The 22,861-nt window shown below is 48.9% G+C and overlaps 1 protein-coding gene across 4 annotated transcripts in view; it reads right to left on the bottom strand.

Moving 5' to 3' along the window:
* EEFSEC (eukaryotic elongation factor, selenocysteine-tRNA specific) overlaps positions 1–22,861 on the bottom strand; it is a 258,417-nt gene that overhangs the window by 166,115 nt on the left and 69,441 nt on the right. For all 4 annotated transcript variants that reach the window (XM_058566950.1, XM_058566957.1, XM_058566966.1 and 1 more), the window contains one exon: positions 1,792–1,999. In XM_058566950.1, the coding sequence (XP_058422933.1) occupies positions 1,792–1,999 (208 nt within the window). The remainder of the gene's footprint in view (positions 1–1,791; positions 2,000–22,861) is intronic.

Raw genomic sequence — 22,861 nt, 5'->3', positions numbered from 1 at the left:
ACCCTAAGCCCTTCCCAGAAGGTCCCGTTTATATAGCAAATGATACTGACATTGTACTGGGTTTTCATGCAAGAGTCCAAAGGACCTGTTCTCCCCTTTCTGACAACTAAATAAAATGGCAGGGAGATCAAATAACTCACTAAAAAGAAGATATAATTTTTTATCTTCCTTTTTACAGTCTCATACCCACTTCCGTTGGGAATAACAAAGTCTGAATTCTTATGCAACACTTATCTAAATGTGTCGATTTTATCGGATTGATGAATTTTGCTAACAAAAGGCAGCACTAGGAAATCTTTTATGACATATTTGGCCCATTCGCAGGGCTAGAGCTTTAATTTAACCAACTTGAGAATTCTGAGGGAGAGCTGCAGGTGTTGGATCTGAAAAAAATCATAAATGGGAAAGCATATCAATCTTTATGACAGGGAAACAAAAACACTCTACTTGCTTGCCCTCCACAGGCGGGAGAAGGAGAGGTGGAAGTAGCAGCATATTGTCTCGGGCTGCAAAGCAAAGAGGAAGCAGCGCTGTCTCCCAGTGACTGCTACTGAGTATTGATCAAAAGGCGCTGGCCCAGAGAGGAAGAGAGGAATTGATAAAACAATGAGGTTTGCCAACACTGTCTGCTCAACAAGGACATTTTCTCATTTTCTCAACCGCATCAGAATAAGTCACTCCCACCGCCGCCTGAACAACCAGGTGGCTTTCTATCCCATAGTCCCCATGCCCCTCCCACCCACACAATGCCCAGTAGCACTGCCACCTTTCTGCCCCCATGGACCTCTCCTCACAGAATGTGCAGATTGTAAGCAGATCCCATGGCTCGACATGGCCTGTTGATTCTCCTGTTGAAGATCTCCCCAGGTCACCCCTCCCCTCCCTCCACTGCCTTAACGTCTCTCCCTGGGAAAACCACCACAGCCACCTCTCCCTGTCTCCCTGCCTCCCTGCTGCCTCCCGGATCCTCCTCGCCAACACATCCTGCCACCAGATGCAGCCAGCCATCTGTAGATGGGAAAACCTCTTTCAGTCACTCCCCTGCACAAAATTCTGTAACGACTCCCTACTTTCCACAAGATGAAATTGTAAACTCATCGGCATGAAAGGCTACAAAGGTCCTTTTTGATCTGGCCTTTCCCAATCTCCCCTCCAACAGCAATGTCTGTCTGTCCATCCATCTATCCATCCATCCCATCTTATAAGCCTCTGTGACAGAAACATCTAGTTGTCTAGGAAAACTCATCTCCCCCTTTTGATAATCAAGTTGCAGCTAAGCAGATGGTGAGGGGACACACGTCCTGGCCTCTCTTGTACTGAGGCATGGCTAATATGGCAGGAAGGACTGAGTCACATTGACAGAATCTCAGTGGGAAGGGTGTGTGCCCTTCCAGGCCCACGCCTGACACACTGGACCTTCCCAGGACATGAACACAGCAGTGCCTGTGCCCTGCTCTGACCTCACGGACAAGGACACCCTACAGTGCAAGGTCAGCAAGAGGGAGGCAACCTGGGTTTCTGAATGCCGTGCAGAGCAGAACCACCCCACTACTCATGTTAGGAAACTACCTGAAAACTCAGCTTCTAGTTTCTTTAGGTTTCTGTTACTTTCTGGCCTCTTGCAGCAGCAGCACCTTAGCCTTGTCCCTTCATGCAAGCAGGCGCGAGGTAAGACCCCCTCAGTAAGACCCGAGGCTGACACCTGCCTGCCCAGTTCATGGTAGTGAAACGAAGTGTGCCCCGAAGCCTGCTACATATACACGTGAACATTTCTCTCCCTAGCAAACCTACTTGGTGTTCTCTAGAGTCTTCTGCATTTTCTTGGTCATTTTATCAATCGCTGCCTGCCTCTTCCCTTCGGCTAAGAGGTCTGTTTTGTTCAGTACCACGACCAGCTTCTGGCAGGCGATCTGCCCGATCACAAGGCACTCCGCTGACTGGGTCTGCATCCCCTTGGTCACATCGATGACCAACATCATCAGATCAATGATCTGGGCCCCTGGGAGAAGAGAAGACAAAGTTAGAGAGGGAAAAGGGGGAGATGAGTTCTGCAGAAAGTTGCCCGATGCCCTTGTCAAGCAAAACTGGCCAAATTAAAGCACTGATAAAAGTGGGCAGAGTGGGAAATGAATGATTAGTGCCCACCTCCTTGCACCGGGCCACAGCACAGGTGAATCACTGAATCCTCACAACCACCATGAGAGACAGGTGTGTTACCCCACTGGCGATGAGGAAACTGAGACCTACGAGAGACAGAGAGCTTGCCCGGAGCCACACAGCTAACATGCAGCAGGGCTGGGTGACCCCAAATCCCATGCCTTTCAATTGCACCAATCCTGTCATTTTCATTCCATCCTACCTGGGAAAAATGTCCAAGCAGGAAAAAGGTCAATGTTAGTCCTGGGAAATGCCTAGAGATTTGCCCTTGTCAAGAAAGAGGAGAGGGCTGGCCCCGTGGCTTAGCGGTTAAGTGCGCACGCTCCGCTGCTGGCAGCGCGGGTTCGGATCCCGGGCGCGCACCGATGCACCACTTCTCCGGCCATGCTGAGGCCGCGTCCCACATACAGCAACTAGAAGGATGTGCAGCTATGACATACAACTATCTACTGGGGCTTTGGGGGAAAAATAAATAAATAAATAAAATTATTAAAAAAAAAGAAAAGAAAGAGGAGAGAAAGGCTGAAAAAGCAAAGAGGCAAGTTGAGGGTGGGGGCCTCCTCTATGGCTCCTGGGTCTTCTCCTCATAGTAATGTGGTTTCGTCATGATAAGCTCACGCTTGGCTGGATTATATCTGCTCACCTCTTTTATCCTTTCTGTTCTGGTTGGGAGGGTCTTATTCTTTCAGGCGGGGTGGGGTAGGGGCACCTAGGGTTCAGCTACATCAACACTGAGGACCATATGTATGTGTGTATGTGTGTTTACATGTATGCATATATGTGTATCGTATATGTACGTGTGTAAGTGTACGTACATATGTGCGTGTGTGTGCGCGCACTATGTATGTATATACGGTTGTGAACATGGCCTAAATACACAGGCACACCTGAGCTGAACAGCAGCAGGTGGATAAATTACAGAGAAGTCAATGAAGGAAAACTGCCATGAGTCATGTTAGGAAGACTGATGGTAGTAAGTAAAGTGACCCTGTCCTTTTTAATGGAATTTGAAATAGTTTCACCCAAAAAAAGGTGCTATCTTGGAGATACAGGAATACGCAAACATTTTCCCTGTTGCTTCATGAGGGGTTTTCAGGACCAAATTACTGTCATGGTGAGACAGAGGAAGACTGCTCTGTGGGTGACTCTTATGACCCAACCTCACGCCTGGGGAGGGAGGGAAGGCAAGGAGGAGGGTGTGGTCTTTTTGTTGACACACTGTGTGCACTAGTCAGCCACTTAATCTCTACAACTTAGTGTTTCAGATGAAGGTGAGACTCAGAATCATGGGGTTACTTGCTCTAGATCACGCAGTCAACTGGCACTGAAGGCCACAAGTAACCAGGGCACCTGACTCCACCGCTGAAGAATTCTGCTCACTGTTCCGAGAGGCCTCCTGGTTACTACTGACCTCCCCCAGGAAAAACAGTAAGTGTCTCTGAGCAGGCCTCGGAATGTCCCCACTGTCCTCCCTCCCCCTCCGCTCTGCCCTCCCTGGCCCCCTTTTCTACTTCACCCTGTCAGCTAGTGGCACAAGTGAAGCTGTGGTCCAAAGAGGCCAAGAGGGGCAGGCCAGGTGCTCACAGCAGCCAGCATCGGCATCCTCCTTGTCAAGTCAACTGGCGGTAGGGCCTAGGTCTCTACTACAGCCATATAGAGGGAGACACTGGTTCTATCATCTATGATGAATGGGACAAATTGCGTAAAACAGAGTCACCTTTTTAAACAATTGAGGCCTATAAAACTTCATCATCTGATAGACTCCATTTCATATCTACTGAACCACCAGCTGGCCTCTGGAATCCACCTCTGTTCCAGCGCCAGTCCCCATTGCTCACATCAAGGCCCATGTCAGCTGTTCCCTAATGGGTCCCTTTGTCTCAGACTTGTCCCTCTGAAATCCATCCTCCAAACAGCCTCCCAAAAAGAAATTTCTAAAACTACGTAACTGATTCGTACACTGTTGGGGGTGGGGGCTGAACTGGCACAACCTCTGTGAAGGTCAATTTGGAAACAGCTATCAAAATTTACATAATCTTTGACCCAGCCAAGCCGAAGTACATGTGATATGTCCCTGTAGCATGTTTGTTGCAGCTAAAGTTGGAAACCATGTAAATGTCCATCAGTAGGGGACAGGTTAAAAATAAATAATGCTACACCCAGGCAACAGAATACTCCACAGCCATTAAAAAGAACAAAGAAGCTCTTGATACACTACTATGGAATGGTCTCCAGGGTGGAGCGAGTCAGAAAAGTACGGGGCAGAACAATGCAATTTGTGTTATAAAGGGGAAGAGTTACCTGTGTGTGTTGTATATGAGTGTTTGCTTCTATAAGCTAAAATATTTCTGAAGGAATGAAAAAGAAATAACTTTTGGTTGTCTGTTGGGAGAAGAGCTAGGTGAGAAACAGACAACAGGGATAGGAAGGAAACTCTTGACTGTACATCCTTCTGTACCTTTTAATTTTAAACAGGGGTGTGTACTATCCATTCAGAAATAAATAAAATTATAATGTTAAGTACATAAATAATCAAAAAAACTGTGTTGTTCTCCTGATAAGAGCCCCAATTGTCCTCTGACTGAAAGCAAACTCCATGGTGTGGCTTTGGGGCCCCTTTTTTTGCTTGTTTGTTTTTGTTTTTTGTGAGGAAGACCAGCCCTGAGCTAACATCCGATGCCAATCCTCCTCTTTTTTGCTGAGGAAGACTGGCCCTGGGCTAACACCCGTGCCCATCTTCCTCTACTTTATATGGGAAGCCACCACAGCATGGCTCAACAAGCGGTGCGTCGGTGCGCGCCCGGGATCCAAACCGGCGAACCCCAGGCTGCCGCAGCAGAGCACGCACAATTAATCATTTGCGCCACCAGGCTGGCCCCGGGGCCCCTATTAACTCACAGTTTTGGCACACTCTCCTTGTGCTGAACACCACGCCACGCTTCACCGAGCCCTTCCCTATGCTCCTCACCCTGCCCCAGCACCTCCCACCCACACACACACGAGCCTGAGTCCAGCCGACCCCAGAAAATGCGACCTCTCCCCAAGTCCTCCTGCCACCAGTCACAGGGCTATGTGGCCAGGTCTTGAGGCAGGACAGGACAAAGCCTGCAGGTGAAGAGCGAGGAGGAGCGTCCTGGGTTCCCAGCCTGTGCGCCATTCTCCGAGAAGACTGGAGAGCTGCCTTCACAGCAGAAGGGTCCCAGCGCCCGGCTGGGTGGGCCTCCAACTCTGGTGGGCAAAGCTGTATCCACAGAGCCAAGGCTGCTCTACCCATGGGTCACTGAAGGATTCTTCAAGAGCAATTCTGACTACCCAGGCTCCCTCTGGAACCTCAACATCACCCTCTACCTATCTCAAACTGTTACTGACCCCACTTTCCAGATGAGGAGATCAGGCTTTAGAGAGGTTAGGTGACTGCCCTTGGTTATTCAGCAAACAGGCAGTAGAGAAGAGCCTGTTCTTACCCACATGCCACATGGCCTGTCTTTCAGAATGGGAACCCACCCCTCTCCATCCTCCTTTCCCATAACCCTCACCCACTCCCCACTTCACATTGAGAATCAAGGCATACTACACATTAATTTTCACCCCTTCCCTGCCCTACCTTTGCTTCTGCTCCTCTCTGCCCAGACCTCACTGGCCCGGGCCCTTCCTCCTCACCCTACCCCCACGGAGAACTCACAGACCAAGGCCTGGGTTTTCAATCTGTATGCCCGGCACCCAGCACGAGACCCAGTGGGGGCACAGCTTAATCAACCTTCTTTGGACTGCACCAAGCAAATGAATGCTCCCCCCCCCCCCACTCTACTTTATTTACCAGGAATCTGTTCCTCTTCTCAGAGATTTCATTTCCTACTGGTATATGAAACTATCCAGAAGTGCCTTGTACTGGCCTGGTGGCTGGAGGGGAGAGACTCATGCATTCCATGTATTTAGCCCACCTCACTTCTGATGCTTGTTAGGATCCTGGGGATGGGAAATGAAACTGAACTGACAGGCCAAGAAAGATAAGTGGAGACGGAACTGGTCAGGATTTCATCAGGGGCCCTACTCCAGGATCTACAAGCTGCCTTTGTTGCAGGGAGCACACAGCTCTGCTCCGAAAGGCCAGGCTCTTGATCAGACTCGCTGCAGTGCAGTCAACATCAGGGACTTCTAAGGAGACCAGAGGTCACAGCGACTTAACTGGTCCCACTGAGAATCAGGGCACACTGGAAACCAGGGGTCAGCCTCAGGCAACTGACCGGTGCCTGGCAGCAGCTCTCAGTTACTCTCATTTCTTCATTAAACTTTGATCAGACGACAGGAAGTGACATAACTAGCCCGTCTTTTCTTTTTCAGAATCCCTAGTTTTTCCACAGAATGAATCAAACAGTGTCCTTCCCAATTCCCATGAACCCAGGGTAGGAAATCACTCTGAGACTAGAGGCACAGAGTAAGCGAGTGGGTGGGAAACACAAGTCAAAAACTCGCAGCTTACAAATGACCCTCTATATTTTTCAGTCTATCAGAGCTTTTCATCTAGTGGTACTGACTACAGAATCCTTTAAAAGTTTGCAGAATAATTATAACAGGGTTAAAGTTTCTCAGTACTTTAAAAATTACAATTTCCAAGTCTGTAGAGTATATATCTGAATCATTTCAAAATTAAAAATATAGAAAAACTTACAAAGGTCAGCATTTAACAAAGTACAAGTTATCTGTGAGATGTAATTTTCCTTCTGAGACTGAAGGAAAAAAAAACTGTTCAAAAAAAAGGTTCAGCTGGAGAAACATAAAACTTTAAACATATTTTAGCAAGCTCAAAATCAGATATCTAATCAAAATTTGATTTTTAATCAAAAGCTACAGGCATCCTAAAAGGAAGAAATAATATTAAATTTAAAACAAAGAAAAATGTATTTTTATTTACTTATTTTTTTTGAGGAAGATCAGCCCTGTGCTAACATCTGTTGCCAGTCTTCCTCTTTTTCTTTTTTCTCCCCAAAGCCCCAGTACACAGTTGTGTATCATAGTTGTAGGGTTGTAGCTCTTCTATGTGGGATGCTGCCTCAGCGTGGCTTGATGAGCGGTGAGTAGGTCCACGCCCAGGATTCAAACCGGCAAACCTCAGGCCATCGAAGCGGAACACACGAACTTAACCGCTACGCCACCAGGTTGGCCCCAAGAAAAATGTATTTTTAACTGGTGACTTATTAAATATTCAATAAATGATGTAAATACATTGTTACCAACAATCTAAAACTGCAGTGGCAATTTATATCCTACTATTATTAAGACCATTTGCCCAAAACAGCAAATCTCCGTGTGCCTCAGCTTCCTCATCTGTGTAAGCAGGACAACGACGGGCCGAGTCACTGGACTACAGTGAAGATTACAATGAGATAACACGTGGGAAGGGTTTAAAACAGCACCTGGGATGTAGGATATCCTCCATACCATTAGCTGCTAGGACTGTTTTTCCTTTCACGACTCCCACTGTGGCATGCACTGTGGTGTTCTACATATCTTCATCCCATTCTACCTGCATCTCAGCACTGCAGTGTGGGTATCACAGACAAGAAAACAAAGTCTCAGAGAACTGAAGTAACAAAGTCCAGGTCAAGGAACAAGGACTCAGTCAGACAGATGTGAATGGGGCCCAGGGACTTCTTTCTACCACAGCACCCTGCATCCCTGAGCAGCAACGTCTCGCATCCAGAGTAAAACACTGGCTCTGTGGGCGGCGGGAGTGTGTGCACCAGCCCCTGCGGATGCTGCAGGGCAGCAGAGCAGGTGTTAGAGGTCCCCCTCAGACTGCAGCTCCCGGAGCACAGGATGGGAGGAGGGGCTGCAGCTCTACAATCCCGGGGTGCTGTCATTACTGCTGTTATTTGTATACATTTATTCAATGTGTTGTTTGCCTCCCCATTTATGGGCAAAAAGACTAAGAAGGCTCAGGCACGTTAATAACCTGCCCCAAGCCACGCAGCTAGGGTGAGAACCCAGCATTGTCAGACTCCAGCACAGGCTCAGCTGTCCCAGCCCTGAGGTTCTGCCAGGTGTCAAGACTTCAATCACACTGCGGCCGTTCTGCTCCCTTAAGGAGAATCCTCTCAGGTGTGTATCAGTTTTGTGCATTTCAGTTTTCCTCCCCCTGCTACCTTTCCTCAAGGAGGGCGACCCTGGAGTTTCCCTCTCAAATTCCTAGTGTATAGGCGAGTGCGCAACTGTGCAGCAGGGATGTCCATCCTGCCCCGCTCAGCACAGAATCAGAGCATCCAGAAATGGAAGGAGCTTAGCAAAGAGGGTCATTTTGCAGGCGGGGAGCCAAGGCCACAAGTGAGAGGAAGAGGCAAAGGCAGGGCTTGGAGGCACCCGGCCAGATGTTCAAATCACAGCCCTACCAGGAGCCTCAATTTCCTCATCTGTAAATCAGAATCTAAACAAAGACGCCCACTGCAGAAGGCTTGACGACAACAAAGGGGCATGGCTGCCGGGCCCTCGGGAAGCGGGAGCTGTACTTAACGGCTGTCGGTGCCGAGTCAAGGTCTTGGCTCTCGGCTCAGCCTCAGCCTGTTGCTCCCACTAGTCCAGGCGGCCCCCAGGCAAACACATGTGGACAAAGAACTGAGGTCACTGGCCGAGCGGGGGAGGGGAGGAGAAGGGGGCACGCTCAGACTCCAGGCCCCACAGTGTGCATGGGCCTAGCGACTTCCTGGGCACGGGTGGTATATTTGACTCACAGTGCCTGCCAGCCCTTCCTCACGCCCTGGCGGCGGGCCCTCTTCAGGGCCTGCCTCCCTCCCTGAAGTCAAACATTCACGCTGTCTCATGCTGCTACTCAATTGCCAGGGTCACTTCATCCACAGCAGGACATACCATGAGTGGAACAGGCTGTAGGCCCTGGCCAGGCCCGCACCCTCAGGTCGGGATTCAGGAGCTTTAGTCACTGGAGGAGGCTCCAGGGACCTTGACTTTTGTTCTTACCAGACAAACTTTCACAACAGCTTCAGCTGCAGGGAAGTTTCATAACGCTATCGCCCTCTCTGAGCTCCAGTTGCTCATCTGTAAAACAGAGGCGATAACTCCAGTTCACTTGCTACTGACCTAGTTGGAAACCTCAGCTACGGATACAGGAGACAGCCCAGAGGGATGGTATATTCTGATCTGGGCGTGTGAGCAAGGGAATCACGAAGGGGGTGCTGCCCTTCTGCGGGAAGAACAGGGCAGCAGCTTAGAGGCCCTCCTCAAGTGCCAGGGCAGGCACGCCCTGGAGAGATGTGGGGCAGGGAGGCAGGGGAAGCAGCAGGCTGAGGGGCCAGCGGGGTGGGCCAGGACCCAGCTGAGGCACAGCTCCACCCCTGCCAGCTGTGCAGCCTCAGACAAGTATACCGCTTGACCTCTTGGCACCTGGGACTCCTCCTCTGTCAATGCTGATGCCTGAGACAACACCTTAAGGTGTGAGGAGGGTGTCTAGCACAGCACCTGGCGGCACCGAGAGCTCAGTAAACGCAAGCTGCTGTCAGTACTGGCATTTGTATCACAATGCCCAGCACCGTGAGAGCTCAAAGAGTGGCAGTCTCCTTCCCTATGACTCACGGACACACAAAAGGCCCATGCCCTGCCCAGGAGGAGGAGGAGGAGGAAGAGTATTAGCAGCAGGGAAGAAATACTAACAATACCTCCCCCAAATCTAACAGAATTCATGAGGCCCCATGCAGGGGTCCTTGGTAAGTGCCAGCCAATAGACTGGAGCACTGTGTCCACCAGTGGGCAGGAAATCCTTATTGTTTTAACCCGGCCTGCAAAGGTGGGCTCCTCCACAAACATTCTGCTGAATTCCACCAGACCAGCAGGGAGACACCGAAGGAGGAGAACCTGGGCAGGCACGACTGGACATCTTCCCTAAGTCGGCAAGGTCCCACGACTCACTAACAACAAAACCCTGGCTTCCTGTTCTCCAGGTAAATGATGTGCCACACCAAATGGACCAGAAGAAGAACAAGTTTCACGTGTTCCAAACACCGCAGGTAAAAAGAGGGAGTGGAGCTGACATAGCACCCAGTGGAATCAGTGTGCTGTTTGACTGCCAAGAAACCCAAAAGTATCGGCCACAATCCAAATGACAGTCACCATGGAGTGGGAGCTGGATTGGTGCCAAGCCCTGGGCTCGTGACTTCAAATCACTGTTGCAAACCGACAACTTACAGATGCGCCAGCCTCTGAAAAGAGCATTGTTTAGCCTGCACGGTGCCTCTGAGAATATAAACGCGCTGCCAACACTTACAATCCGAGAGGTCACACAAAAATCTTTACAAATCAGCAGATGTGGCAACCCTGGGCCTGCATCTGACATGGCCAAGCCATCTGACATGACAACAGCCATCTGATAGCTGCCCCCTAAGAACAGCTATGTATTCCCAATTTGATCCTGCTCCCCACAACTCCCTTTTGCCTCATACCCTGGCATTTATACCACAGCCTGGCTCCTGATAGGCATATGAGCTTGTGACTTCTGTTTGTTATGCATGAGCTCTGACCCTCACCACAGCCCCATGAGGAGGAGACGCTCCCATTTTAATAAAGAGAAATCTAAGGTCTGGTCACAGGCAGGGCTAGAACCTGGAGCTGTCTGACTTCAAAATTTCTGTTTTTTCTATTGCCAGCTGCCTCTTGGCCAGAGTCCTGCATTCCTGAGTCTCCTGGGAACCCTACGGCATCCCGAAGAGCAGGTGGGAAAGGCTCTGCGGATGGGAAGAGGAAGAAAAGCAGATAAGGTGCAAAGGCAAACTGCCAGTGTCCTCTAGGACACATCAAAAACCCGAGGCACAGTCCTTCAACAGGGCGCGAGAGGAGCCATTTATCACCACCTAAAGAAGCCCATGAGGAGAACAACGGGAGCGATGTTAGCAGTGGAGGAACAGGGGAAACAACAGAGAGAGCCCGTGTAAGAGACCAAGGGAAAAAATAAACAGCCGCAGACAAGACAGCAGACAAATAGAGATGCTGGACCCCCGCCAAAAGGAAGGAAAGCCAAAAAACAATAAACGCTGGAGACTCACGGCAAAACACCCACAGGGCAGAGAGAGGGCAGTGGTGCAGAATGATTGCTGCTGGCTGCGAACTCCTGGGTAAGTTACCTTCCCTCTCTGAGCCTCACCATCCACAGCTATAAACAGGGAAAAGCATACCACTGTGACACAGGGACAGTGGGTAGCTGTCTAGATAAAACTCAAGTTGGATCTCTACCTTACGCATTACACCAAAATAAATTCCAAATGGAATAAAATTTAAACATAAAAAATAAAACCATAGGGGCCGGCCCGGTGGCGCAAGCAGTTAAGTGCGCGCGCTCCGCTGCGGCGGCCCGGGGTTCGCTGGTTCGGATCCCGGGCGCACACCGAAGTACTGCTTGGTAAGCCATGCTGTGGCGGCGTCCCATATAAAGTGGAGGAAGATAGGCACCGATGTTAGCCCAGGGCCGTCTTCCTCAGCAAAAAAAGAGGAGGATTGGCGGATGTTAGCTCAGGGCTGATCTCCTCACAAAAAAAAAAATAAATAAAAAAATAAAACCATAAAAGTACTGGAAGACAACACATGAATTTTCTATAGTCTTAAAAGTAACAAGTACCTAGGTAAATACAAAACCTAGAAACATATGAAAGAAAAAAAGGAAGGACTGACAAATTCAATAACAGAAAAATCAAACATTTTTGCACGGAAAAAAATTATGATAAAGGCCAAAGATGACTGGGGAGAGGAGGTTAAAATGGACATTACCCACAAAGTACTGACTGCTCTACTCTCCTTAACATTTAAAAAGCTTCTTCAAATTGGTACTAAAAAGAGCAACAATCCAATCAGAAATGAAAACAGTATCCCCAGACAGTTCACACTCCACACATTCCCCGAGCACCTCCTGCTGCCAGGCCTGGGCTGGTCGCAGCACGCCAGTGATGAAAACAAGAGGACAGTCCCCACCTCTTACGCTGGACCCACTGGCCAGTGAGGAGAGGCCAAACGCAAACAATACACATAACACATGAATGCCACAGACAGGCAGAAGATGGCAAGTGTCCTAGAGAAAACTGAGCAGGAATAGAAGGCTCAGGAATGTACGGGAGGCAGGCAGCTTGCAATTTTAAATTGGGCTGTCAGGATGGACCTCAACGAGAAGGAGATATTTGAGCCAGGACTCAGAGAAGCGGGGCTGGCAGTTAACTAGAGGAAGAGCATTCCAGGCAGAGGGAGGAGCCAGAGCAAAGACCCTATGGGGTATCGGGGTGTCTGAGGACAGCGAGGAGGCCAGGGTGGCTGGAGGGAAGTTAGACAGGAAGCAGGGGCAAAGAAAAGAAATACAAACAGCTCAGACATATAATAAGATGCCCTACCTCACCAATAACGAGACAAATGCACATTGAAACTACACTGAGATTCTAGTTTTCCCCTCGTGGGTTGACAAAATAATACTGACCATAATAATAGGAGCTGACAAGTAGCAAGTCTTTGCCTCGCCAGGCACTCCAGTTACACACACTGACTCCAGACACCCTGAGTCGATATACCTATTTAGAGATGAGGAAGTCAGGTCACAGAACGAGGCAGAGGGGCTCGAATTCAGTCAAGCTCTGCGGCTCCAGAGGCCACGTCGTCCCTCAAAACATTTGATAACACCCGTGGCGCTAAGGGTAGGGGAGACAGACAATCCTGTCCATTTGGAACACATGTTGGCAAAACCTCTTTGGAGGCTATTCTGGCAACAGCCATCAAAAGTACAAATGCATATATCCTGTGACCCAGCAATGTCCCACATGCACATGAGGCACATACAAGGCCATCATCGAAACATGCTTCCAAGAGCAAAAACATGGGGCTGGCCTAACAGCCCATCAGGAGGGAAGTAGTTACCTGCTTCCAGTCCACATAACCGAATATTACACAGCTACTGGAAAGCATAGAGTGGCTCTATATTCCCTGAGCAGAAGGCTCGCCAAGAGAGCATGCACAGTACACTGCCATTTCTACAGATTTTACATGACAAAGTATGTGCTTGAAATCATTGTCCTTGGAATTTTTAGAAGAAACTGCTCACAGTGGTTTGCCTCTGGGGCCTGGGGTGAGAAAGATCTACTTCTTATGGTCTACACTTTTACACCTTTTAAATTTCGAACCACATGCATATATTATTGATTCAAAAACAATCTCTTTTTAAAAGCAAAGCTATCACTGGAAAACCAGTATCACTTACCATAAGTAAAAGGATAAAAAAAAAAACCCCAAGAAAAATAAAACACTGCTATTAAATTCTAGCCAGACGCCACTGCTGCCACAGGTGCGGCGCTCGCAATGGTAAGAGAAGTGTGAAAGCTCCAGGCACCAAATAGAGACTTTCTCCTTACGGAACCAGAGGATTTAAAGAACTCTAAAGAGGGAATAACTTTCTCACCACAATTAACATCCCTTAATGTGGTACCTGCACACACATAACATCATCTCAGACACCATTCTCCACACCTTCTCTCCTGTTAGGAAACTCTTGCAAAGAGCCTGCATTTGATCCTATAAGTTAAGACAATCCAGTGGTGGGGGCGGGGGCAGAAGAGAGATGGAGGTAGACACCCAAGTATGTCTGTTTAGAGGTCATAAAGATATTCTGTCAACAACATTTCATCCTTCCACAAGACCAATGTAAAAGCCACAGTTTTGTCCTCACACCACAGTCGGTGGTGGTCACTTGCCAGAGAGCAACTCCCAAGTCTGGGTGCACCAATCGGACAACACATTTGAAGATGGGCATGAAGATAACCAAAGAGTGAAGGGTATATGGGAGTTTTCTGTACTACTGCAACTTTTCTATAAATTTGAAATTATTTCAAAAGTTTTAAAACAAAAAACAAATGACTAAAGGGTCAGGGAGTTGGGGAAAGGGGGAAAGAGAATTCATTAAGTATCTAAGAATGCACCATGCACACTACTGCAATTACTCTTCACAACAGCCCAGGAAGGAGGTATTTATTAATAGTCACACTTTCCAGATGAAGAGACCAAGACTTGGAGAGATTTGAAGTCATACAGCTATGACTAGAGGCCTGAATTCGAACTCAGAGCAGTGTGTCAGCAAAGCCCATGCTGTCCCCGGAGCCCAAGAGCCAGTGCCCACCATGAGACCAACGGAAGAGGGAGTCAAGGAGCTGCCCAAGTTCAGAGGTTGAGACCAGATGTCCCCATCTGACAGAAATACAAAGGAACTGATCTTAAATGGAAGCATGAAGGAGCTCAGGTAGATCTTTAAGAGAATTTCCTGAGAGGCGGGCCAGTGAAAATGTGGATGGATAACCGGAGCTCTTTGCTGGAGGTCTTCAGAACAGCTGTTGTCCCGGACTAATTGCCCCAGGAACACAAAGGTGGGTTCAGAGGCATTTAACTGTTTTTCCAAATTGTTTTTTTCCCTTTGTTTTGTTAAGAGATGCAACCACCAACCACCCTGAACCAGACCAAGCCTCACCACAAGAGCTACGCCCATGACCTTTGCCTTATTTTTAACTCTAAGGTCTCTCCAGGAGGAGCTTAGGCCTCACTACCTTAACCTGCAGAGTGGGGAGGTGCGTTTTCCAAGTGAGCCTGCACAGGAGAATACCCGCCTCTCTCTTTTGAATATTCATTCCCCACCGGAAATAAAAGGTCCCTGCTTCCTTTGCTCAGGGAGAGCCATGACTTTGGAAATGATTCCGCAAGGTCTCCTATTTACTGCAAATATACCTTACTTTGTGTGACAACTACTTCTGGTGGAGAGTCTGATTTAACTCACCAGGAGGTGAAGCCACTTTGGTTTTGGTAACATTGTGTCCCACTTCAAGGAGGGAATATGAATTAAACCAGGCTTCTCCATCCATCAACAGTCATGTGCTGCATAATGACATTTCGGTCAACAACAGACCACATACACAACAGGGGTCCCATAAAATTAGTACCATTTAGCCTAGGTGTGCAGTAGGCTACACCATATAGGTTTGTGTAAGTATACTCTATGATGTTCGCACAAGGACGAAATCGCCTAACGACGCATTTCTCAGAACGTATCCTCATTGTTAAGCGACACATGACTGCACCATTTTTGCGATTTCTGCCATGCCCATGGATACTACTTCTACTATTATTTACTCATATGTATTTAACTCAAGTCATTTTTTTGAACTCAAATGCATTTATATTAAAAAGAACTTTACATGACAACAAATACATTAAACTTGCCATAAGTAGAAGTTAACTGTAAAAAAAAATAAAATGAGAAAACAAAACACTGTGATGCAATGTTATTAAATGCTAACTAGATAATGCTGCCTGCTGAAGCTCTGAGCCCGAGGCCTGCTCCCTGTTAAAAAGGGATCCGCAAGAGGTAGTAAAAGACATACTAGCACTAAATCAAGTCTCTCTCTTCTCTCTTGGATGAGAAGTGGAAAAGACACGACCTTCTGACTCTGCCAAGCCGGAGTATTAACCACGCGCCAGGCACCGCCTTACACTGCTGCCTCATCACCAGGCGTGCGGCCCATCTTTAGGACGGCACCGGCGTAAACACCACTCACGTCGCCCTCCTCAGGAGAGGAGCAGAGGCAGGGTCAGGGATCACAGGAAGAGCAGAGGTGTCCACGCTTCCTCAGGTAAAAAGGCCAAAGGGGATGCCAGCCCGCGGCCAGCTCCTTTCCAGGCAGAGGCAGGCGCTTGGGCTCTGCAAGGCCTGGGCTCCCACCTAACCAGGGAGTTTCGCCTTTTTGCTTCTTTAAGCTACTGTGTCATACACAGTCTATCTGGGGTAATCTTTTTAGCTGACTTTGCGCAACAGTACAGCTCCTGTTCGAGAGCAGTGAAAAGCAGCAGAAAATGGAATTTGAAATGTAGAAATAAAATAATTGTGGGCCATGAGCTCTAATTTGATTTCATGCTTTACAAGGAAATGAAAGAAGGCTTCCTTAAAATGTATGGTTTCTGCTTTCTCTCCCCTCTCAATCTCCCTCCCCCTCTTTTAACCATTTTAGGATTTCCTCTAGCACCGAAGAGAAAATAGGATTGTGGAAAACGTTCAGTTCTCAAGTGTCACTGCCACTCAGGGGCAAGCTCGATTTTAATGTGAACTTCCCATTCTGGGTAAGAGGAAATTCTTCAATTAATAAACCGGGTGTGCGGAGGCCAGTCTTTAAGGTTTAATCAATTTCATCTGTACTTAGGATAAAAAGACTGACTATTCTACTTTTTTTTCTCGTTTTCCTTCTTTAAAAAAATAATAAAATGAATGTTTTATTTTAAATTCTTTGAGGTTCGTATCTCCTGTTTCAGGAAATATTGTCTATTTCATGCAGTGAGTATGAAGACTCCCCCCTCCTTTTTTACTTTTGCTAAGAATCTTTTTTCAAAAATAACTAAATTATCCTCTGCCCTCATATACTGTAACAGCTTGGGAGATGATACGAATTACACAGGATTTTGGCAGACACCTGGCGGGGGAGGGAAACAGAGACAAATCACCAAATATGGATGCAAGAGCTTCTTGTGGACAAAACAGTAAGAGACTGTATAAAAATGTAAACTATGAAGAAAACCCGTCTGGGGGCGGCCTAAGCAAACTTCACACTCAGTGATGTCTGAGAGACCCAACCTAAACCTCACCTAGGAAAGAGACCCTGCCCCGGGGCCATCCTGTCTCTCCCCGTCTCTGGGCCAGGGCTCTCTCGCCCAGGGGCTCTCCCAGCCAGTCCGGCACCAGAGGGCGGCTCTCCAGGGAGCTCTCCGAAGCAGCACCGAATAAACATTCGGATTAGCTGATCAACCGGGAACAACAGGACTTTAGAGGGATAGAGAATTCCTGAATCTTTGTTCCATGGTCACTCTGGGTACACTGGGATTCCAGGGCAGAGGTCATGGTCAGGCCCCAGAGTGGAGGGTGAAGAGCACAAGCTTTGGGGAGGATCAACTCCAGTCAGAATCTCTGCTCCACTTAGCAGCTGTTGTGTCTTTCACAAAACAGCTAAACTCTCAAGGGCCTGTTTCTTCATCTAAAAAATACAGATAAAACCACTACTAACCTTTTAGAAAGTTACGTGACACCTAACACAGTATTTGGAACAAAGAAGGTACCTGATCCATAGGAACAGGAGGACCCCTGTGCAATTCAGTGTAATCCCAGGTCTTCCCAATGCTTTTATCAAGGTGCCTTGGGAAAAATGCTACACTTTAAGTCAATACTTTTCACTAAAACTCTGTAACTCTAGGGCCTGTCAATGTGATATCCATTGTGAAAATGAGCAAGAAGGCCTCATCGTTCATAACAGTGACTACCAAAGATCAAGGGTCTAAACTTCACTGGCCACACTGCCAGGCAGTTAACCTAAGTTTGAGAAATATGAGGCTCAGAAAAGGCAGAAACAGCGCTCAGCGCACAGTGAGTGCTCACTAAGTGAGAGGGAGGAGGGCAAGGAGGAGGGGAGGGAAGAAAGGAGAGAGGGGAGGAAGGAGAGAGGGGAGGGAGACAGAGAAGCAAGGAGGGAGGGACGGGCAGGGGAGGCGAGGGGATAGTGGGATAGTGCAACCGGAGATCGCACAACTCCTGCAGCCACAACTCCTACAGCCAGAACAGCCAGAACATGGTGAAGCCAGGAGCCACACCTGCCTCTGCCTGACCTGAGGCCCATTTTGGTTCCACCAGGCCTCCTAAGTGGCACTAAAGAAGATTTCTCTTGAAGACAGCACCCTGTGATCCCAGAGATAAACTCTGAAGGAAAATTCACCAGGAGTCTTTCCATCTCTAGGAGCAGGCCAGCCCCGGGTTTGGGAGCACATGCATCTTCCCTTCCTATGGAGAAACATGAGGAGAAACACCTGCAGATGTGCAGGTCACCGTGAGAACGAGGGCCGGATATGTGGAGAGGGAGACACATGCACGGGCTTTGCAAGGAACATCCTGGATCCCACCTCAGCTTCCCCTAGCATGCCTAATGAGACCTGGTTCAAGGGCCTTATACCTCGCTGAGCCTCAGTCTCTCCCATCTGCAAAATGGGAATCATATATTATTTACAGATCATGCATGCAAACCCCATAACCCAGGGGCCGGCACACAGCAGGTGCTTAATCACGGAAGTCACAATTATCACTTGGACCTGAGTTCTTAGACCCGAGTTTCCATTCTCACAAATCCTAGCACTGGACCAAGGCCTGTCCTGAAATGGAGACAGTGAAGAGTCTGCAGGGCCTAGTGGGCACCTCAACTGGGTGATGGGGGCTAGGCCCAGGATGGGGTGTAAGACTAGAAGAGAGGGAAACTCCTGTGCCCCAGCTAGAGGGGACCATTTCTCCTCAGCTCCAGCCCACGTGGCCAGACAGGAATGTGGGCCTGGAGTTGCCAAATCTTCCAGTTTTTCAAGAGAAGCCAAAAATCTGGACTATTATATGAAATTTGCCAATTTTTAAATGTTGACAACCAACACAAAAGAATGTTTAAGCTGTATGGCCCAAACAAAACATGTCCATCAGCCAAAACTGGCCCGCAGCTCCCCAGTGTGAGATCCCTGGAGCGAGTCTTCTCCAGAAAGGAAAGCTGGAAGACAGAATCAACAGCCAGCTTCTCTGGCGGTCACCTGTGTGAATCAGAAAAGCACTCGGCCACAGTGTGCTGAGCTTGCGGGGCTGGCAGCCCCAACCCCTCTTGCCCTTATGACCCACACTGGGCTTTGAGCGGGTGGCGAAGGGGGATGCCGGCACAGGTTTATCCTGAAGGAAAGGGCAGTGGGCTCTCTGGAGTCACCAGGCCCCAGAGGGCCAGAGCGGGGGACGAGAGGCCTCAGCACAGACCTGGCCCCCACTATCTCCCTCCCTGGCCTCGACCTCTTACAGGGCAGATGAGGAGGAGGTGCTGGCTCCCCCACACCCCAACGTTCTGGACTGAGGCCCTACCTAGTATAGCACAGCAACACTGCGTAAAAACAGGGCTCACGAAAACAGTGCCTACTTCATAGGACTGTCATGAGGACCAAAGGAGCTCATGCATGTACAAGCTCCAGTGTCTGACATAGTCCCTTCTCTCTGGTGGGGTTTCTCCCTATAGTTTCAAGCATAGATTCCCATACCAAGTCTCAAAATACTCCCAGTAGGTAGAAAGTCCAAGAATAACCTAAGACAAAGATTTTCCTGGAAGAATGAAGCAGGAAAACCTCAGAGACACCAGGCTGGAATTTCCTCTGGGACAGAAGTTACCCTCAAGAGTTCTCGGTATAAGCCCTTTCCACAGGAAATGAGTGTTGTCTTCAGAGCTAACATTTAATGGGGTGCTTCCTATGAGTTAGGCACTGTTCTGAGTGCTTTGTATACATTAGCTTATTTAACTCAGAAAAATGGGGGATCAACACCCCCATTTTTCAGATGAATACACCAAGGCACAGAGAGGTCAATTCACTTGCCCAAGATCAAAGAGCTAGCCAGTGGCAGGGACAGGATTCGACCTCAGGTACTCTTAGCCCAGAGCCCTGGTTTCTCAAAGAACTACGTTACCCTGTGTGGAGAAGAGAATGGGAAGCTCGGAGCTCCCATCGAGGAACAGAGAGAAGGACAGTGGGGTTGGGCCCCCTCCCCACCTTACCTCTCCAGCCTCATCTACCACTCCCCACCCCTCACACTCCATGCTTCAGCTGGACGCCTTCTCTCAGCTCCTCAATCAGCCATGCTCTCTGCTACTCTAGGGGTTGGCACATGAACACGTGCCTGAAGCACACTTCCCAAGTGTCACTTCGGCTGGCACCTCAGCCTTCAAATCTCAGCTTAGATATGACCTCCCAGCTACTTTCCTGACTCGCACTGGTCTGGATGAGGTGGCCCTCTCTCAGGGTCCCAGAGTCCCCACACTGCCCCAGGACAGCCCTGTTCTGTGATTTACTGGTTCCCCTGCAGCCTCACCCACTCGGACAAGGACCTGGGCTGTCTTTTTCCCCACAGAAATCTCTCATATCCAGCAGCACAGAGTAGGTGCTCAACAAATATTTACAGAGTAAATGAAAAGAAGTGGGAGGCCAGAGAAGACTAAGCATTTTAAATTATTTAGAATGTCCCCTCCATTAGCAATTAATGGATTCTTCTCCATACTTTAGTGATGATGTCCCAGTATACTCCAAAATGTACGTGTGCTTGTTTAGAAACAGAAAGAGAAGGAAGAAAAATTGAGCCATGAAGCAACCATGCCAAGGACAGAACCACACGTCATGAAGATCAGGTGGCCCACGGCCTGCAGAGAGGGCCCAGGGACTGCTGAGGGCTGCGTCCACTTGGAGAAGACCCCAAGCACACCTCCAGTGAGGAGGAGGTTGGGTCCTCACATGTCCATTTTACAGATGAAGAAACTGAGACTCAGGGTGGTTAAAAAAAAACGCATCCAAGGTTACACTCTAGGTAAAGGCAGAGCTGGGACTCAGACACAGACCTTAACACTCCCTGGCCCCAGAACCCTTCCTCCAGCATGGAAATGGGATCCATCCCTCACAAGGCGCTTGAGGCAGGAAAACCACAGCTACTCTCACCGACTCTCGCGCTCTGTCGTTCTGAGAAACAATGGTTGTCGCTGTGGCCTCAGACACAAATAGGCCCTTGTAGAAAGGAGTCCCCAGATGACAGAGAGCCCCTCCTCTGAAGCGGAGAAACCAAGGCAAGGCATTCTTGACCAACCCCAAGCTGAAGGTGCTGGAAGGGCGAGGCCCAACCAGAGCTCCACCAAGCGAAATGCTCTGAGTTTTGCAGAGTCACAGAGCCTGAGAAGGTGGATTTAGGAAACTCTTTACTGGGAAAGCAGGGGAAAAAAAAAAGAAAAGAAGGGGAAAATCTACCATAAAAAGTAAGTAAAATCAGCAGAATTCCTTCATGAAAAGGGTGGAATTAGCATATGGCCTCAGCTGCCAAGTGAGACCACTGAAGCAAGCAATGTAAATGAGTTCAAGATACAATTAGACATTTTCCTGGACAGAGACAGAGGGGACTGAAGAAGGCACGGCAGGTCACATTTCAGACGGAGCAGCAGGACCACATTTCACTGTGGAGCGGCCCACAGAGCCCACTATGCAAGAGCCCTGAGCAAGTGACCACAGGGACAGGGCACAGACAGTAGGCCAGGCTGGCGTCCCAGGCAAGCATGCCCACTTTGGGGGGCTCTCCCTCCCTACTAAAAATTTCCCAATATGCCTCATACAGTACTTGCAAACCAGCTACCCAGGCACTGAAATAAAAGTCTAGTTCTGTTCCACTCTGTACATCTGTCCCCTGGGTTGGGTCCCAGGCTTCAGAGATAAATCTGACCCAGGCCCTGCCCTCAAGGATCTCACTGTCTGATGGGAGAGACACACAGAAACCCGCAATATCAACAGAGTGAAGCACATCAAAGTAAGAGGAGAAGTTTCTGCTAAGCAAGCACAGAAGAGGGGAATTTAGCAACTGAAGGAAGAGAAGAGGCCGGAAAGCTGAGGGAAGAGGCCGTTCCAGGCAAAGGACACAGCAGGAGGCTACGGAAGCCCCAGCTGCCAGAGCATCACAGAGAATGCTGAGCATGCAGCTCCCCAGGATCTTTGGGGAGAGGGCCAAGTCACCTCAAGCTTTGTGAAAAAGGATGGAATGACCAGAGGCGCCAGTCGCTGGCCCCTGGACCAGAGATGACTCAATGGCAGCAACTGAGGACAGCTGTTCCCAATCTTCTCAAGAGCGCAGCACATGTGGCCCACCCAAGGAACAGAAAATGTCAGGTCCTTGTGAAGGACACAATTTATTAGGCCCTCTTTAGCCCAATTGGTTCTGATGTCCTCCTCTATGTGGTTCACTGCATGGACTGTCTAGCTTCATCAAACTCCCTGGGCCCAGATTCCTTCAAGGTGAAATAAATGTTTACTCCAGTCACTCTAAAAGGACCACAAACATTTCCTTTGTGTTCTCAGCACACTTGCTGGCAAAGAGCATTTGCACGGCCCCTGAGCCCCTGCCCCGACTCCGAGTGGCATCTGTCCTCCCGCATATCCCAAGAGTTAGAACAACCTCAGCCAACCTCTTGTGTTGATGAACTGGGTCTGTCGATTTGAAACTAGAAACAATCTGTAACACTCTGAGAAGAAAATGAGGCACGTTCCTGTCTGCGCCCAGTACCTTGTCTGTAAAGTGGCCTCACACCAGACCAGATAAAGGAGTGACAGGACACAGGGCACAAGTGCTTGGCACTGTCCTTCCCTTCTTCTCTCCAAAGCCCTGTAAAGGCTGGATGCCTGGCCACCGGACCACCTTCTACAACGGCAGGGGAGGGAGGAAAGGGATGCATGAGGTCTTCAGCATGGTGGGGAGAGGGAGGAGCAGTGGCTGGTGCTGACTCAGTGCTCTGTCCTCCTCGGCAGAGAGAAATGGCATTAAGCTCCCATTTATAAACAACCACTCTGTGCCCAGCACCACACTGGGGACACTTACACCTACGTTCACAGAATCTTTACAACAACCCTGTAAGGTAAACACTGTTATCCCATCTTTCAAAGGCAAACGCTCAGTCAGAGAGGTCACAGGCCCAAGCACACAGCAAGTGAGCAGCAGAGCCAAGGTCCCAAAGGCCATGCTCCTCCATAACCCTTCACAGCTCCCTTGTAGCCATGTCCTCATCTTAGGGGGCCTTGCCACTGCCCCTGCCCCAGGAGCAGGTCCTCAAGAATAGACACAAAACCA

Source organism: Diceros bicornis, chromosome 2 (assembly GCF_020826845.1).
Source record: "Diceros bicornis minor isolate mBicDic1 chromosome 2, mDicBic1.mat.cur, whole genome shotgun sequence".
NCBI classification, from domain to species: Eukaryota; Metazoa; Chordata; class Mammalia; order Perissodactyla; family Rhinocerotidae; genus Diceros; species Diceros bicornis.
Note: the sequence above shows the minus strand (reverse complement) of the source record. Positions and strands in the feature narration are given on the sequence as shown.